Source organism: Lissotriton vulgaris, chromosome 12 (assembly GCF_964263255.1).
Source record: "Lissotriton vulgaris chromosome 12, aLisVul1.2, whole genome shotgun sequence".
Classification (NCBI taxonomy): Eukaryota; Metazoa; Chordata; class Amphibia; order Caudata; family Salamandridae; genus Lissotriton; species Lissotriton vulgaris.
In genome coordinates, this window is record NC_141700.1 from 291,871,780 (window position 1) to 291,890,614 (window position 18,835).

At 43.4% G+C, this 18,835-nt stretch overlaps 1 protein-coding gene across 1 annotated transcript in view; it reads left to right on the forward strand.

Moving 5' to 3' along the window:
• The window catches only part of LOC147673993 (Wilms tumor protein 1-interacting protein homolog), a 377,467-nt gene that overhangs the window by 205,752 nt on the left and 152,880 nt on the right, over positions 1 to 18,835 (forward strand). The window contains exon 3 of the mRNA XM_086945080.1: positions 3,252 to 3,319. Coding sequence (XP_086801206.1) covers positions 3,252 to 3,319 — 68 coding nt within the window. The remainder of the gene's footprint in view (positions 1 to 3,251; positions 3,320 to 18,835) is intronic.

An 18,835-nucleotide genomic window follows, 5' to 3' on the forward strand; every position in this document is an offset into this window, starting at 1 on the left:
ACTGGCTCTGTTGATGTGCCGTTAGTAGGAATTCAGTTATACTTTCTTGCGGAGGAGATAATAGTTAGAAACAATCTGTCCTAGTGTTGTTGCATTTTAGTATAGAAAACTTTTATTGGGATGGATACTGGAGTGGGGTTATATATTCACATTGAGCATAGGTATGTGCATGCGTCAGTGCTCTTAATAAGTAAATGTAAATGTATAGGCATTTATATAGCGCACTACTTACCCGTAGGGTCCCAAGGCGCTTCGACCGCTGCGAAACCCTTCCTGGCTTCCCTGAGAGATGGTCCCTTAATGGGTATCTCCAGGGTGAGACCAGGCATCCCCGGCGGTCTGGTGGGGCCGTTCGTGAAGATGAGGCAAGCTAATGCCCAGAGTTGCCGAGTGTGATCGCTGATCAGAGTGGGCACCGAGGCGAGAGAATTATCGAGTCCGCTGACCCTGGTCCAGAAACCTGCCGCGCCGGGAATCGAACCCTGGTCCCGGGCCGTCCTCTGCTCTCGGGTCTGCCGCCTCTAACCAGTGAGTGTAAAGGGATGGTTCATGGAGGACAGGCATGAACAGCCAAATTTGCTACTTGAAATCTTCATGTACCTATTTCTGTGTTGTGTTACAATTTACACACTTGTCATTCGTTAAAAATAGTGTAAAGGCTTTTGTTTTCAAATATAGATCTGTGGTGTGAATCTTGTTCAGTGCTAAACAAAGAGTGCAAAGTGGCCATCTTATTTAGGTTCATTTCTATAATTCGTAAACTATGCTCTCACGGCTGATAGTAACCATGTAGGTCCCTTAGAGGGCATCGTCTGTTTACAGACTTGTGTTTTAGGAGGTTCAGCTTCTTATCCATGAGTTGATGCCACCATTAGGGGCCATTAATGTAGAGCTTTGGCTGTCATAGTGTGTTAACGGATGGTTATGCCGTGCCCATATGTTTGCTGGTATTTACATTTTGTCTAATGCTTGTGCCGTTGCCATGCTGACAGTGATCGGAACTCGTATCTGTAGATATTCTTTAAAGAAAGTTGTATGTGAGGAAACTATGGAGTTAAGATGTCAGAAGATATCTTCTGAAGGCATGTAAATATTTGTAGAAAATGTTACCAAGGAATCCATTGTAAAGAATGTCTCCACAGGGTATTTTGAGCCAGTGGGCCACACCGGCACTCATTTTTGGAGGCTAGCACTTATTTATTTTTAGCAATCTTTGATTCAGAGCAAGAGCGAAAAAATCATAAATTGGGAAACAAGCGGAAAGCGAGACAGATTAACAGTGACAAAGGGAGAAAGTGGGAATGAAAAATAACCTACAAGAGTGAGATAAAGAAGCAGAGGGTTGGTTGTTGATTAAAGAAGCATGAGATGATATCAAGATGACTCAGCCTTGGTATTCAGTGACCCGACCTTCCATAGCACTGGCCATGGTCTTCTGATCAAACCGTTGGGCTCTGACACTTAGTCTTTTACAAATTAAGCACTGATTCTGATATGCTTGCACTTAATGTTAGGCTGTTAAGTAGTTTAGTATGACTACCACCGTATTAAGGATACACAAAAACTTTTGCCTGGATTGATTAGTTAAATCTGTTCCATTTCATATTTTCTAAAACATAGGTTTTTGTGTGCTAATTTTTGCCACATTGAGGAAATTGAAGGACTAACTGAAATTGATTAGTGCGCATATTGTTGTTATTATTGTTATAGTGGGTTTATATAGCGCCGGGTCACCTACAGGTCTCAGGGCGCTTTGACCACAGAACATAACATCCGGGATAAAAAAGGGTGGAGTGCTTAAGCTAAGCTGAGTGCTGTTCTGAACAAGTTGGTTTTCAAGGCTTTCCTGAAACGGAGTAGATTCCCCTCCTTTCGGAGTGTTTCAGGCAGGGCGTTCCAAAGGTTCGGTAATAAAACCGAGAAGGATCTCCCTCCCATTGTGGCCAGCTTAAAACGAGGACATACAAGGAGTTTGGCATCAGAGGACCTGAGATTTCTTTCCGGTCTATATATCTCAATCCGTTCCTTGATGTAGGTCGGGGCCTTCCCATAGATGGCTTTATGGGCTATACAGAGGCTTTTAAAAACGGACCTCTGTCCAATTGGTAGCCAGTGTAGACTTTTTAATAGTGGAGAGGCATGCGTTCTCCGCGGAAGGTTGAAAATAAGTCTAGCGGCGTCGTTTAGGACTACCTGAAGTCTGTTTGTTAGCATTTTTGGCAGGCCTAAGTAGAGCGCATTGCCATAGTCGAGTCTTGACACTATGGTGGCCGAGACCACTGTGCGTAGCATCGACTGGGAGAGGAGAGGGACTAGTTTGCGCAACTGTCTTAAAAGACCTGTACAAGTGCCAACCACGGTGGAAACCTGGTTGGTCATTGAGAGGGCACTGTCCAATTTTGTATACTAGTGATGTATGTGTACATGACTGGTCCTCACAAAGGAGGGTCTATCTATGATTGTTGGTCTATATGCTGTGGTGCTTCCAATCTTACTTATTTTGAGTGTTTTGTTGTGCAGTCACGCGTAGACATATTATAAGAAGGCTTAAAGTGTATAGTTTTAAAGTTGTGGTCCCATGTATATATTAAGTGATGGCCACACCGGTTTAGTGACCCTAGACCATGTTAACTGCAGGTAAAAAAAAAAAAAGACATGTCATTTTCAGTAAACTTGTTTAGCCATATCCGCTATTTAACCATGCCTTTGTAAAAGAATAAGTTGTGTACAACAGTCTATCAACGTGTTTGTGCATTTTTGGAGTTAGTTCTTTCATCAGGGGACTCCGTCCTCAGCAAAGTTGTCAGACTTTATACATCAGTGCTTTGAACTTCTCTGTATACATAAACCCAGAAGGAAGTACAGGGCAACTAATAAAGGACTTTTAAGATTTCAGAAACACCTTAAATCAAAGACTAATACCGTCGTTGACCCAACACCTTCTCTGGCTATAGTCCACCAGCTTGCTTGCATTGTTTGGTTCGTGCTATCAGAGAAACCATTCTTTTTTCTTAGACTGTTTTTCTGTCAGATGTCAAACAGCACTTAAGTTTTACTTCAAAACTGATTCTTAATAATTTTACCTTTTCTCTTAATACGTTTCTATGTTTAGGTTAGAGACTTTTAAATGCATGAAACTCATAAAATAACTTTATTTTAATTTGCAAGAAAACTCAATGAAATGTTATGGTTTAAGTCGGCAATTTATGCCAGCGTTGTTAATGACGTGCATTTGTTTTCTCTTCAAACAGGACGAAGATTACGGGGAAAGGCCTTCTATAACGTCAACGGAAAGGTGTACTGTGAGGAAGACTTCCTGGTAAGTGATGCGCTCGGTGGCCTTTTGAGTGCTGTCTGGGTTTACTGAGGGCTTAGAAGACATCGCGGTACTTGGCCCGGGGCTTAGGTGGCAGCCATGAGCCAAGATATTGTGCAACAGGTTCGAGCCAGGTGCACAGGGTACCTCACCAGAGCAAATATTGGTAGTTTTTAATCTTGCCCAGGCCAAGATTGAACATCCATTCTAAACACTGGCATCAGCGGCAGCTTGGACTAATCCTCTCGTGGCCCGGCTCAGCCTTTTGGTGACCGTGGCACAATACTGGCGATGAGACACGCTCGTTGTTCAGTTCCTGAGAGTGTAAGACATGCTCTGCTGTGAACTACGTTCAAAGGTCGTTGCATTGTGTTAAACCTAGAACCATGCTGTCTTTTCCTTGCTGCGCCCACACACTGTAATGCGTTAGCACTTGTTTCCATTAGCTTGTCTGCATGCGGACCAGCGCCATGCCGCTCACTCACAGCTAAAGCAGCAAATCTTTGTTTTCATTAACCTAAGGAATACTTAATGTCTCCTAAAACCTACGTTTTAATTCTATTTTTTTCCTAACTAAATCGGTGCACAAGCCTTTCTAATGATATAAAACAGATAACTATGTTGTAGACTGCGACAGTTTTGCTGCCTGAATCAGTTTCTGGATCAACATGCTGTACATTATTCCACCGTCTAGTGGTTGGGTCTTGAAGTGTCTCTTTTTAGGTTGAGCCTGGGCAGCGCATGCGCTGCTGCAAGGCATGCAGTTATTGGAGTATAGGCTTGAAGCCCCTCCCACTCACCTCCCATATTTGTAATTGGCTTGCATCATTGTCTTTCGTAAATGCTGTCTTCTGATTAGTTTAAAGGATAGTTAGTCCCTCCTTAGTACCGCCTTGTCTTCATTTGTAACCTCCCATGAGGACTGGCCCTTTTACTTCGGTTGTTACACGGTACGTCTGATTTAGTCTGTAAGCACTACTTTCTTTTATAAGTTTCTCCTACTGCAGTCACAACAGGCTTTTCTGCAGCATTCAGCGCTCCATTTCACTTGCCAAGCACCATGGACACGCTTTGATTAAAAAAAAAATATGTAATTGCTATGGCGCCCTCTTCACGTACATCGCCACGCACCGCTTATTATTTTATTCTTGCTCTCACCAGGAGGAGTCACCCGTCCCTCCAGTCTCCTCTTCCCAGCTCAGCCTCCAAAGAGAGCAAGCCCGACTGAGCTCCCTTCCCATGCCTACCTCTGGCCTTACAGCACTTGGTCAGGAAAAGCGGGCACTCTCCACCCCCATGCTCCGGCACACATGATTGTGACGGAGAGGGGGGGCTGGAAAAAACAGCTGCAGCCCTTCTCGGGCTTTGAAGATCTCTTAATCGCTCTCCACACAAATCCCCCTTTCCTTGTTTCTGCCTGGACAGGCTGGACGTGCGCGACTTCGTTCAGCCCCCACTGAGCTCATAACAAGCATTTTCAATGCAATAGGTCTTGCATGTAAATGACAATGCCTTTTATTTATGTTTTAAAAACTAACATAAATGAAAAGGCATTGTCATTTAACAATGCCAATAGCTCAGTGTCGCAAATGTGAGACCTATTGCATTGTAAATTTGTTCTTTTATTTTCTGGCGTCTCTGACTACCAGTTGGTGGTATGTCTGTCCCCTGTGTGATGTCAGACAGTGCCCCGGATGTGCCTATCCGTAGTCGCCATCTTCAGATTTTGTTCCTCGCTGTTAGGTCTGGGAACAGAGGCGCTCCAAAGGTTTTTGGGAAAAATTCAAAGTTTTTCAAAGAAAACAACGATTCACTGAAACCACCAAGAAGAGCTGCTGAGAGAGAAGGGGATCCTTCTCTCTCCCCTTCCGATGGGGAACCCCACTGGGAACAACATTGTGGTCGGAGAATGAGGCAAGTTAAGGGACAGTGGTAAAACCCTCTTTAAATTTTGCCCCACCTGCCACCACAAGTTGGCACAGAGAGACCCCCATGTCGTCTGCGATATGTCTGTCGAAAGAGCACAGATGATGATTGTGAAACCTGCACTTCATTCATCTCAAAAACCTTGAAGGAACACAGAAGACACAGGCTGGAATTCTACCACACCAGCACTGAAAAAGCAGAGATGTCCCACAGAGGACAGGAAATGACCTGCAATGGTGACGACCACGGCGAGGAGGCATAGATAGTCCGCGGAGGATCAGATGTCGAAATCCTCAACACTAATGCAGACAGGCTGAAAAGAAAGCGGTAAGAGATGCCCCAAAGAAGATCCATAAGGTAGACAAAAGCACATAAAGGTCCAGAGCATGCAAGCTCTGAGAAAAGATCTAAGAAGGCAGCCTCAGCGTCCGTTAAAAACGTCAACCGAAGGTCAGCCGAGAGCAAAAGATGTACACAGATCCCAGGCCAGGGATATCGTTGTCTCAAGACAAAGCTGGTCCCATCCGCTCGAAAAAGCACAAAAGGAAAGAGCAAGCCTTATGAGATGGCTGAACTGTTGATGCCGAAAAATAGGCCATGCTTGGCCCTGAACAGAGGGCGCAGGAGGTTGAGAAGAAAAGAGAAGGCTCGAGGCAGAAATGGTGGCGCTACTTCAGCTAAAGGAGTTCAACACCTAAGAAGAATATTGAATTCCTCCTAAGCCTTCGACGACCTTCGCGGCGAAAAGGAAGAATCGTCTCTGGAAGCTCCAGCGACACCTGAGCCCCATGAGGAACCACAAGAGGAGTTCTATGAGCCTGAGTCACTCGAAGGAGGAACAACATTTGACAAGGAATCGTGGGTCATTCTCGAAACAGACTCCCCTGAAGAGTAGGTGGAGAATTACCCCCTCGAGGCCATCACCACCTGATGACCTTGCGATGTACAACATCATCATAGGAGGGCTGCCAAAATGTGTGGGGTACAACTAGAAGAGGAAAAGGAATACTCATGTTTACTATTAGAAACTTTAATGCCTGCAAACAAGGGAAACCTATACCTGCCAATGCTTCCCAGCATTTTTGATCAAGGCAAGGAGGCTTTAAAAGAACCAGCAACTACTAAAGCAAAAACTACAAGGGTCGGAAAGAAATACAAAGCCTTGACGCAGAACCCGAAATACATTCAAGGTAAAGTGCACGCAGACTCCCATCATTGTCTCTATGGCCAGAAGGTGCACTAATACCCATACCTCTACTGGGCCTCCACTTGAGAAGGAGAGCAAGAGGCTTGATCTGGTGGGTAAAAAGATGGACAGAGAAGCAGCGACACAGTGGCTGATTGCCAATTCTAATGCTCTGATGAGCAGATGTGGACATCAGCAATGAGATGAAATGGAATCCTTTCTGAGGAATACAGGAATAGAACAAAAGCAGTCATGCAGGAAGGTGAAAAATGTGGCCAACAGTTGCCTAAAGTCAGCCCTAGATACAACTGACATTGCAGCAGGCAGAGGTGCACTCAAACAACTTTCCTGAGGCATGCCTGGCTAGGAATATCAGGATTTAAACCAGAGGTTCAAGCATCTATCATTAACTAGCCCTTCACAGGAGATGCCCCACACGGTCAGGCGGTCGACCAGTTCTTACAGCAAATAAAAAAGGAAAGCGAGACAGCTAAGGCCAAGGGGGCTCTGCAATACAGAAGATCTTTCCAGCGAGGCGGAAACATATGCCACCGACCAATGGCCAGAACACACATCCCATCGTTCCAACAGCAGCAGCCAGCACAATGCAGCTCACAGCAGGCCTCGCAACAGTCCACCTGCCAACAGTGGCAACACCAAGCAATCAAGGCCTTTTATGCACGAAGAAGGGGGAGAGGACAAACTCCAAGAGGAGGAGGAACCTCTAGCAAGTTACTTGCTCATAGGCCTAGACCCCCACAAAACCCCAGCATGAGGAAGAATAGGGAACTATCCACAGGAGTGGGTAAAGACCGCCACAACAATTCGATTTCAAACTTGATACCTCATGGATATTGAATAAAACTGGTCAAGAAACCACACCAAATGCCTCCAAAACCAAAAAAGTTTGAGGAAAAGAAATGACATAACTCAGAAAAGAAGTCCAGGAACTCTTGCTAAAGAGAGCCATAAAAAGGGTACCGATAAAAGAAAGAAGCCAAGGAAATTATTCACCATACTTCTTGGTCCTAAAACAGTATCTCACCCTACAAACCGTCATGGACCTCAGATTCATCAACAAATTTATCTGCACACAACCTTTCAGAATGACAAGTCTGCAGTGAGTTATACCACCCTTAGAGGGGAAACCACATGGCCACCTTAGACTTAAAGGATGCCTACTACACATCCCTATAAATCAAGGCTACAAAAAATACCTACGATTTGTACAAGAAAAAGTACACTACCTATTCAGAGTATTGCCATTTAGAATAAAGTCAGCACTAAGGTTGTTTATAAAATGCTTGCGGCAGTTGCAGCATACCTACGAAGGAAGGGAATACATGCATACCTGTACCTAGACAACTGGCTGGTGAAGGCAAATTCTAAGACAAAGTGCAAAAGGGACATTCAAACTAATCACAAAATTACAGTCCCTAGGTTTCTCCATAAATTTAAAAAAGTCATCAACACAGTTGGAATGAGTAAAGGTGTTCATCTGCACAACACTGAACTAAAAACACACACAAGCATGCCCTGTTCAGAAAAGGGTAAAGTCCTTGACAGAACAAACTCCCCTTTACCAGAAAGAATAGCCTCTAACAGTGAGGCAAGTTATGAAGGTGATGGGTATGATGGCATCATGAATACCACTATTAACTCATGCAAACCTACACATGCAACCTTGTCTAAGAACTGATCTGCAGCAAATGGTTACAATCCATTCGGAGTTGGGAGGATCTTGTGGTTGCCACTGCAAAAGTACAAAAGAAGATCCTGTGGTGGCATTAAGGCCACCTTTCAAACCACCCACTCTGTGACCATCACAACGGATGCTAAGGCACATCAACTTCCTGGAGATGAAGACCGTGTTCCTAGCTCTGAAAGCATTCCAGACTCGTACAACAGGCCAGACTGTTTTAATACAAACAGAAAACACAACAACCATGTTCTACCTGAACAAACAGGGAGGGACAAAATCTTTCACGCTGAGCTAACTATCCCAAGAAATATGGCAATGGGCAATTCAAAGAAACCTAACACTACAGACTGTCCACTTAACAGGAAAGGAAAACACTGAGGTGGACAGGCGAAGCAGACAAGAAAGCAGCTTGGATGAATGGGAACTTGAAAAGCAAACTCTAGTGAGAGTGTTCATACATGGGGAGACCAACAATAGACCTGTTCACAACACCAGAGAATGCAACATGGCAGCACTTTGCGTTCAGGTTTCACAGCCCCTATCAGAGGGAAATGCACTGTGAATAAACTGGTATGGGAGATGTGCCTATGTTTTTTTACTGATTCCCCCGATCCCAAAGGCATTGGAGAAAGCCAGACAACCATGGAAAAAAACATCCTCATAGCCCGACAGTGGGCCAGACAAAACTGGTACTCAGACCTGTTGGAGCTATACAATGGACAAATGATTATGATCATATGATTATGGCCAAGCAGGAAGGGAAGATGTACCACCTGAAGCCAGTAATACTGAACCTAACATCCTGGCTCCTGATTATCCAGTTTGGGCATCTGTCTACTGCCCAGAACAATGGAGATTATTAAGGATGCAAGGAAAGCTACCACCAGGAAGTGCTACGCAACAAAATGGAATAAATGTGTACACTGGTGCAGAAGAAGGAATTATATGGAATCAAGAACAAAACAAGAAACTGTATTGACTTAACTCAACTGCTAGACACTGGGATAACTTACTCATCTTTAAAGGTACACCTATCTGCGATAGTAGTATACTCTATGGATACATCCTGCAACAGCATCTTCACAACATCTATTGTAACAAGCATTGGCAATGCAATCGGTCTCGCATTGGTCTGAGTTGGAGCTATTGGCGTAAATGGCAATGTCTTTTACCTATGTGTTGTGGAGTGTATTTAGGTGGTGTGTTGTGTAGTTATGTGGGATGAATTGGAATTGTTAGTTGTGGAATTGTGTTGAGTGGATTGTGTAGCGGAATTATGCGTCATGGTGTGCAGTGGAAATATGTGGATAGTAATTATGTGGTATTGACTGTACTAGAATTATGTGGAGTGGCATTATGGGTTATGGAGTGTAGTTATGTGGAATGGTATTTTGTGTTTGGGATTGGTATGTAGTGGAGTTTAATTATATGTTGCTGTTGAATTTTGTGGCATGATGTGGAATTGCGTGGTGTGGATTGTATGTATGTGGTGTGTTATGTAATTGTGCTACTACAAAAGAAATCAACCTGCCTATATATATATGATATGTAATGCCCAAAGACGGGTCCTGATATTAGACACCACTAGGCTGACAATAGACAACAATCATAATAATTCTAAGGATTTCATAATTACACAATTTATATTTTTATTGTTTTTGTCAATCTTATAGTTCATAGGATTTTATCAGAATTCACACAGTGAAAGACATATTTAAATCATACATAATGAATATATATATATATATATATATATATATATATATATATATATATATATATATATACACACACACACACACAGTAGTCCCACACAACACTTTCAATCAGATAAACACTCAATCAGAGTTCCAAAGTTGCACACACATTCATTCATCACTCTGTCAGTCATACATATTGCTAAAACAATTAACAATGCTGTGTAGTCGGATGATGTGCATATTAAGGACTCTCGTGTATCCTCCCACTGATGAATAAAGACTTGATCCAAATACACAAGGAAATTTAGCGCCAACCCACATTTCAGTGTCCGGCCCGGAGGCGGGGGTGGGGGGGGGTGGGGGCTACACCTTCATCAGGGCAGTGGGTATATAGAGAGTGTGGAACACACACAAACCTTCAATCAAATCATCCAATAAAGGTTTTTAAAGAAACTTTAGAGACCAGCTCAACAGTAAGAGATCCAAAATGTATGAATGGAGAGCAAATTCCAGACGTCTCATAGGATATTGGACTCCGGAGGAGGCAAATAAATGGGGAGCCATAGATCAATGTGCTATAGATTGCAAGTATTACATAGTCCAAAAAGGATTTCAAACACTCCTTAAATGTATGTCCGCCAGCGGCGTAGATGGGGCTTCCAGCGGCTAACTGGGCTGGATGCTCCTAGGCTGTGTATGATGCGGCCTTGGAGAATCCCACCTCGTTAGCCGCTGGAAGACCCCCCATCTACGTGCGTTGGGGCTAAATTTCCTCTTGTATTTGGATCAAGTCTCTATTCATCAGTGGGAGCATAAAATACTCTACACTCGAAAACACAAGACAATATGCTTTGGCCGTAGTGTGCAGCAACAAACAAAAGGCATGCGGCAAGCTCTGTGGGTCCGTAATGTGCCGGTGCAAACTTATTTCTAAAACAGAACATGCTGAATATATGTTTGATTTTGAAAATGCTATTGGGGAGATAGAAAACGCGTTTTATTTATTTATATATAACTTGGCCCAGAGCAGTAAGACTTAATTACGAGGTATTCTATAAAGTATTTGAGCCACACTTATTAAACTAAAGCAAAGAAAACCAGTTAGTTAGCAATTTTTCAATATAAAAACAATTTGGTTGAACCTACTAATGTTTGAATTCTGCAAATAAAATGCTGGTCACCACTGCTCCTCCGTTTAGAAGTGTTTCTGTGCCACAGGCATGGACAGGACTTCCCAAAGGGGCTAAACATCAACATATCATACTCAAGAGACTGAAATGCACCCTTTGCACCAGACCAGATGCTGTCCACGCTCTGTAGCCACACTAAGCCGGGAAGAAGGTAGTATGAAACCAGGCAAAACCAAAGAAAGCCGCACAGCCTCCGAAATGTAGTGCACTGAAAATAAAACATATGCCCAATAATGGAAGGAGTCGTCATCCATGTAGCAGGGGTCGTCTGCAGGGTGGAACAAAACAGCCAAAAGGCGGGATAAAAGTATATCATTAACCAATGAAAACAAAGGAATTTGTAGAGGCAGACAAAAGAACCAATTGAAAGTGCTGGGCTTGTTCAAAGACCTAACAAGGTTCCTAGAGAGGGCTAGTCGTGAGTGATGTCACTGACCATGTCATGAGGGATGTAATATGTGACGTCATCAGCAGTGCATTGCGGTCGCACGAGTTATAGTTAGCTGAACTAACTATAACGGGGGAATTTCAATGGTTTTGTGTGAGTGAAATGTCCAGCTAACTATAACATATATGAAACCTATGGTTTTTTCAGTGAATTTCTAAGGTTTTGTAAATGATAATTTTTAAATGTATTAATTGTTATATTTTTTATACTGATTTACTACATTGTTTTAAACTATTTATTTTTAGATTTTATTTTTTAAATTACTTTACATATTTTTAATATAAATTGAAAAAAATATTTTAAAAAAATTGAAATTGTAATATTTGTTTTTTTTTATTTTATATTTTTTTAATTTATATATATTTTATATAGCAGGCAATGATATCCTATGGAAGGAAATTCAAGTTACTGTATGTATGGTTAAAATTACTTTTCAGGATCTCTAGTGGGCTGAAAGATGCAGCACTGGGGTATCTCCTGATAACAGGTGAGTAAATCGGAATTCGTAGTTCGGCTGATTTTAGAGGAATATTTTAAAGCTCCAAAACTTCACACTTTGAAGATTCTCCAAGTGAAGCCAGTCAATGTTAGCCTATGGAAGGAAATTCAAGTTACTGTAAGTATGGTTAGAATTACTTTTCAGGATCAGTAGTAGGCTGAAAGATGCAACACTGAGGTCTCTCCTGATAACAGATGAGTAAATCGGAATTCGTAGTTCGGCTGATTTTAGAGGAATATTTGTACGTTTCAAAAATACACTTAGAAACTTTTCTGGTGAAAACCACAAAATAGATTCCTATGGAAGGAAATACAAGTTACTGGTAAGTACACTTAGAGCTTAGATTTACTTTTCACGGTCTGTACTGGGCTCAAAGATGCAGCACTAACGTCTCTCGTGATAACAGGTGAGTAAATCGAAATTCGTAGTTCGGCTGATTTTAGAGGAATATTTTGCTCAATAATGAAGGAAGGGGGCGGGGCCTGAGGTGACATGTGTGTAAACACACCCTGTGGTGCATTTTAAGTTGGGGATTAATTCCTCTTCAATCCTAGGTCCCCTGTGGCCCAACTAGCCCACCAGGTAGCTCCAGTATGCGCCAGGGAGCTGCGTTGCAGAGAGGTGTTCAGAGGCCACGCCCCCTTTTTACAACACTCTGCAACACAGCTCCGTGGCGCTTACTGGAGGTACCTGGTGGGCTAATTCCAGGCCCCGGGGACCCCCTCCTCGGGGGCATGGTCACATTTTAAAAAAATATTTTTAAAGAGTGGGGCTACATAGCCCCCCGCCTCAGGCCACTTCTGGCCCTGGGGACCCCATATCCCAGGGCCTGGCCCCCCAAGCCCCCCACGGTCCCTGCCGACTCCCGGCATCCTGCAGGAGCCGGCATTGCTTTTCTGCATGGGGAGCAGCTAACATGCTGCTCCCCATGTAGAAAAGCAATCTGCTTTGGTTTTTGAAGGCGAGAGCAGGTTTCCTGCTCTCTCCTTCATAAACCATAGCAAATTACAGTGTCCCGGGGAGTGGGCACCCCGGGACACTGGAGGAGCAAGCCCTGGGGGGTGGCGGTCCCCAGGGCCACCACAAGGCTCCAGGAGGGGGCAGCGCGGCCCCCCTCCCAACACTTAAAAGCCCTGGGGAGCTGGTGGTCCCCAGGGCTGGGGGGTGCATCACGGACCCTCCAATTTAAATATGTAGTGCCCCAGGGAGGTGGCGGTCCCCGGGGCGTGTGGGGGGCTTGAGCCACCCCCCCAAAGTTTTTTTTTTTTTTTAAAGAAGCTCCGGGGATTGGCGGTCCCCGGGGCTGCAGGGGGGGGGGCAGTGAGCCCCCCGCATACATGATATTAAAGCCCTGGGGGTGGTGGTCCCCAGGGCTTGGGGGGCCTTAAAGGCCCCCCATCATTATACATTTAAGCTCCAGGGCGTGGCGGTCCCCGGGGCTGCAGGGGGCCGTGTGCCCCCGCTATAATATATACTTTGCCCTGGGGGGTGGCTGTCCCCGGGGCAGTATGGGGGGGGGATTGGGCCCCCCCCACACTTTTATTTTATAAAGGACTAATTAACATTAAAGCGCGGGAGCCCGCGCTTTGTGTTTTTTGGGGGATCAGCAGGGTCATCTCACGATTTTTATTTAAAAAAAAATGTTGGGCCCCCCCTCCCAACACTTTAAAGCCCCGTTGGGTGGTGGGCTGGGGGGGTGCGTCACGGACCCCCCAATTTAAAGATGTAGTGCCCTGGGGAGGTGGCAGTCCCCGGGGCATGTGGGGGGGGCTTGAGCCCCCCCACACAGGTTTTTAAAAAAAATTTTTAAAAAGCCCTGGGGGATGGCGGTCGCCGGGGCTGAGGGGGGGGGGATGAACCCCCGCATACATCATATTTAAGCCCCGGGGGTGGCAGTCCCCAGGGCTGCGGTGGGCCTTGTGCTGCAGGGGGCTGTATGCCCCGGCCATAATACATACTTTGCCCCGGGGGGTGGTGGTCCCCAGGGCAGTATGGGGGGGGATTGGGCCCCCCCACACTTTATTTTTATAAAGCCCCCAGGATTTAACATTAAAGCGCGGGAGCACGCGCTTCGTTTTTTGGGGGGATCGGCAGCGTACGCGTACCCTACGCGCATCCCGCGATTTTTTATTTTTAAAATGTTTTGTGCCTTGGGGGTCCTTGTGGGACCCCCTAAGCAGGCCTAGGGGGTCAGGGTGTTTCTACCCTGCCCCCTTTTCTTGTTTTTCACATTTCTTTTTCTGTTTTCTTGTTCCTCGGTTCTACCGAGGCACAAGGTGGCTGCCAACACTTCAAGGTTTGGAGTGTTGACAGCCAGTTGACAGCCAATTAGCAAGCAGCTTGTGCTCGTAAGGGTATGCGTATAATTCTCGGACGGTACTTCGTCCATAGATATATCTATGATTTTACATTTGATTTTCTCAGGAAGTACTGCACGGATTTACACCATTTAACAAAAAGCGTCATCTGTGAACCAAACTCTACCTTTTTGCCAAATGTGGTATAATTCCGTTCAGCAGTTCGGGCTGTAGCCCGTCTTAAAGGTCCTTATGGAAAATTGCATTGGTAAAACACGTTTTGGGACCCCCCCTTTTTTCTCGGCCCCTGCTTCACTAATCACCCCCAAACTTTCAGGGAAGGAGCTGAGCAAGCCATCTTCTTGGAGAATTTCGCAATGATTCATCGACCGGCGCCAAAGTTATTCCAAATAGAATGTTGCTGATTTCCTATGCAGACTAGTTCCTAACTATAACTACCTACTGGCGACCGCCAGTAGGATATATATATATATATATATATATATATATATATATATATATATATATATACCACTCTTCTGGAATCCCAGAAAAACGGGTTGCACTCACCAAGAGGATTCGCTTAGTCAAAGTTTCTTTTTATTTTCATTCCATTTTCATTTGCTAAGCGGCAACTCTTTAAGACAAACAAATCTGACGCGTTTCGCAGCAGCCGCTGCTTGATCACGGCATCAATTGCTTTGTGACTGCATTACCTCCTGGCTAAGATTGAAGAGAAACCCATACTACTATCCTTTGACTTCCCAACTCTTTACTACTTTTATTTTACCCCTGGTGACCTGTCTGAGTAGAATGCTTTCAATAATGTCAGTGCCAGGGTGGAATTTAGAGGATTTAAAATTGTGAATGTTGTGTCAGATGTATGCTTTTATATTGAGCAGACCAGCACGCATGCTACCTGTGTGGCTTGTCTCTACCCTATATTTCTCCCTATAAATCAGCATTTTCCAAACTGGGTCCTGATCCGTTGTTGGCTTCCTAGCCGATTTTTGGTGTGTTTGGGAAAGTCAAAGCAATAAATAAAGAGGTCTTTAAATTCTTTATTAGTCTTGTCACATTTGCTGTGCTTCAAAGATAGAGGTAAAAAATGTGGCTATGTTTTCTGACAAATTGTTGCTTATCCTTATCCGTGGCGGTGATTCCGCCGTGGTGTGGCGTTTTAGCGCAGTGGGTGTGGCCGTGTAAGCCAATGAACGTGTGCAGCACTACGAAGGTAGTGCGTGCGACGGCCGTTGTCCGACGCAAGCAGCGAAGGGGTTAAACCACAGGGATTGGTGTTTACTTTTCTTTCTCTGACTGCAAAGTGAGTGGAGTTTTTAAAGTGAATCATGTGGTAGTGTTGGTGGAGTACAGGAAGTATGAAAGGAAAGGCAGTAGGATTTTGTTTTTAATAACACACCACAAAATCGAAATACACGTAAATGAACTATAGACATACAGCAGTTAGGAAAGCAAAATGTAAGAGCTTTCTTATGTAATTCAGAAGTGTCCTGGAAACTGATTTTAAAAGGATCAAATACATCAAGACACTTTGCTTGGTGATGCACAAATGATAGATATTTATAGAAACCCGATTTCCATCATTTGAGTGCTATATAGTTTTATTAGTAAAAATGTACATCTGTGCAAAGTTAGAAGCCATTTCAATGGGAAATGTGCTGTCTGTAAACGATAACACGTTTCTACAGAATGCTTTAGTTACGTTCAAAAATCATATCTCTCCAAGTCCTTTAAAGGTAGGTTGGTCACCAAAGTTTTTGTTCTAAAAGTGAGTCTTAGTTCTAAAGTTTGGGAATCACAGATATAAATCATTTTTTGTGCCTGAAGTGACTTCAGTGGTCTTGCCTCGGTCCTGCCACAACACACCCAGTCTTCAGGTGTATAGAAAGTGTATGCCTGTGACATAAAGTGCTTTTGCTTCGACACTTATGGCTGCTAATGCTTTATATATAGTTCTTGCAGGGTATGGATGTGGTATATCTAAATCATTAGCTGTGATGGTTAGAAATCTATTTTAGAACACATTGATGACTGAGGGAGCCCCATGGGCTGGATCCATGCCTGAATTTCAGGGTTTCCACATGAGGTCAATCTACTTAATAATAATCTTCTTATGGATCATGTATATAGACAGCTGTTTTGAAAATATCGGGCAGTTCTGACCCTTCTTGACTGACCTTGGATAATCCTGTGTTAGAATGAAAGTTCCACATTAGCTAATTTATTCATGATGTAACCCACGCTCTGCCTGGGCTATTTACAAAGCCTGGCTATAGGGAAAAATGATTATTCATCTGGAATCAATCTGTAGATATGTTGGCATGCTGGAACCAAGACGTTGTAGAATAATGTTAGGTGTAAACAAGCACTAATGTTGGTCCACTTTGAAAATTAAAGGATGGTTGTGATTTAACAGTGTTAAATCTAATGAAGAGTAAACATTAAAGCCCTGTTTGCTGTCCTCAGTCTGTTTTACTTATGCTGTAGTCAATAGCATCAAATGAAGCAAAGTAGCTGATTTGTGGATTTCTTAACGCCCCACACCCCAGGGCATATTGTTTGGGTTAAGGGCAGCACATTTTTATTGTGTTTATTTTGTACACCGAATAATTAGTCCCAACCCTCACCAGCACAAATCCTTTAGCCGCCAATTTAGAGTGTGCATGATGGTTGTTGGAAAGAGTTTGCTGCTAAGGTACGAAATGGATCCACATGTACAGAATGCATTACTGACAGTGATCACATAACTGAAACGTACACATGTCTGTGAAATGTAACTATTTGTGGCTACTTGTAAAGCTCCCAGAATGCTACTTGATTGTATCTAAATACAGGCCGCAATATTTCTGGTTGTTTCCAATTTAAAATACACACAATAATTGCAATTTGAAAAAAACTGGAGAAAATAACTGGTGATTTTGCTTGACTGTTGTGGAATTTAAATGGGGAGCCCTAATCACCATTTCTGTAAGACAACCACTAATTAAACACATTTGATGCATGCCAGCATTTCAAAAAAATGAATGGTGAAGCAGTGTAAGTCCAATAAGGGAAACAGGGGCAACTTAAAAAATAATAAAGTAGGAGCCCCATTCTCAAAGTCATGAAAGTGCACCCTCACTTCTATGATCTTGCATTTCTTCAAATATATAACTTGCAGGAATTCACAAGTGTTTGCAAAGTAGGCCTGGAAACAATACTCCTGGGAAGCTTTTGTGAATTCCACAGTGGCAGGGGCAATAAACACACATACCTGTGAAAACCTGAAGAAAAAGTGTACATGATTTATTAATTTTTTTCCGGTAGAAAAAGGTTTTCCATTTCCTACACTAACCTTTTTTTGGAGGGGAAGTCCCTTTCCACCTTGCAACACCTTTTACTCCTGCGCTTGTTAGGATAAATTACCAACCTTTTTCCAGGGGTTGGAGAAGAGTTGGTCAATGCAGTTGTGCTTGTGCATATACTCGTAGGGTGTTCCAGGTGTTGAACTACCACTTTCCACATAATTCCGGCCCCTGTGAGCAGAATTGCTCATGCAAAAATCTTCATGTAAGGTAATCCTTTTATAAGTGAAAAACCAACTTTTGTAGTTGTACGTCACACTTACAAGCGTAAATAGCCTTGTTATTCGGACCAGTAACGTGCTGATTCTGACAAGACCTTGCAGAATGCATCAAGTTGTAAAATGTAAAGCAGTGGTTGATCTGGTGCTTCGTGTATGCTCACAATGACGGTAAACAAGGGTCCAGGGCAGAGTGAGATGCAGTGACTTGTTGAGGAATTTCACAAAGTCCTCAAGAGAAGAGGATACAAAGGAGTGGTCTTGTGAAACCTCCGCTGGCAATCTAGGTACTGGATTACAAATAGTATCTGGATTTATTCACTGGCACAGTTTGTGAAAATGAGCAAAAGCTCCAAAAAACGTGCCAAAGTATTTCACAGGACGCCTCCTTAAGGTAAGCAAGAGAGATATGAGAATAGCATAATTACAAAAATGCTGGCCTCATATTTAGTATCCTACTGTTATCAGAAATCTACACTTAACAGGGGCCATTTATAAACTGAGCCTGTGAATATTCAAATAGTTAACTGAAATAGAATCCGGCTATATATTCAGCATTCGGTATATTCAGAAATATGGCCGAATTGGAGGATTGCCAAAATCCAGACTCCGGCATAAGGTGAGCCCTGGCATAATCAGAGCATCATATGGGAGGAGAGGATTTTTTTAAAGGACACGCCGATTTATGAAGCATTCAGTCCCTTGGCAAGTCCACACAGACCTTCATTGCACTCTATAGGATTTGTTCATGAACATGAACAAACAAACGAGACGAGAACATTGAAGATAAGCGATGACGAAGTTAGCTTCTTTTACAGAACTGGCCCAGGAAGGCAAACAACGCTATACAGTCTTTTTTTTAGTTAAAGGGCTCCAATCTCATAGTGTGCATTTCTTCTAGGCCCCTCCCACAGAGGCGATTAGAATGTAGTTGATTGCAGCGGCCAACTTGAATTTATTTTCATGTATTGGTATTTAATTGTGCTAT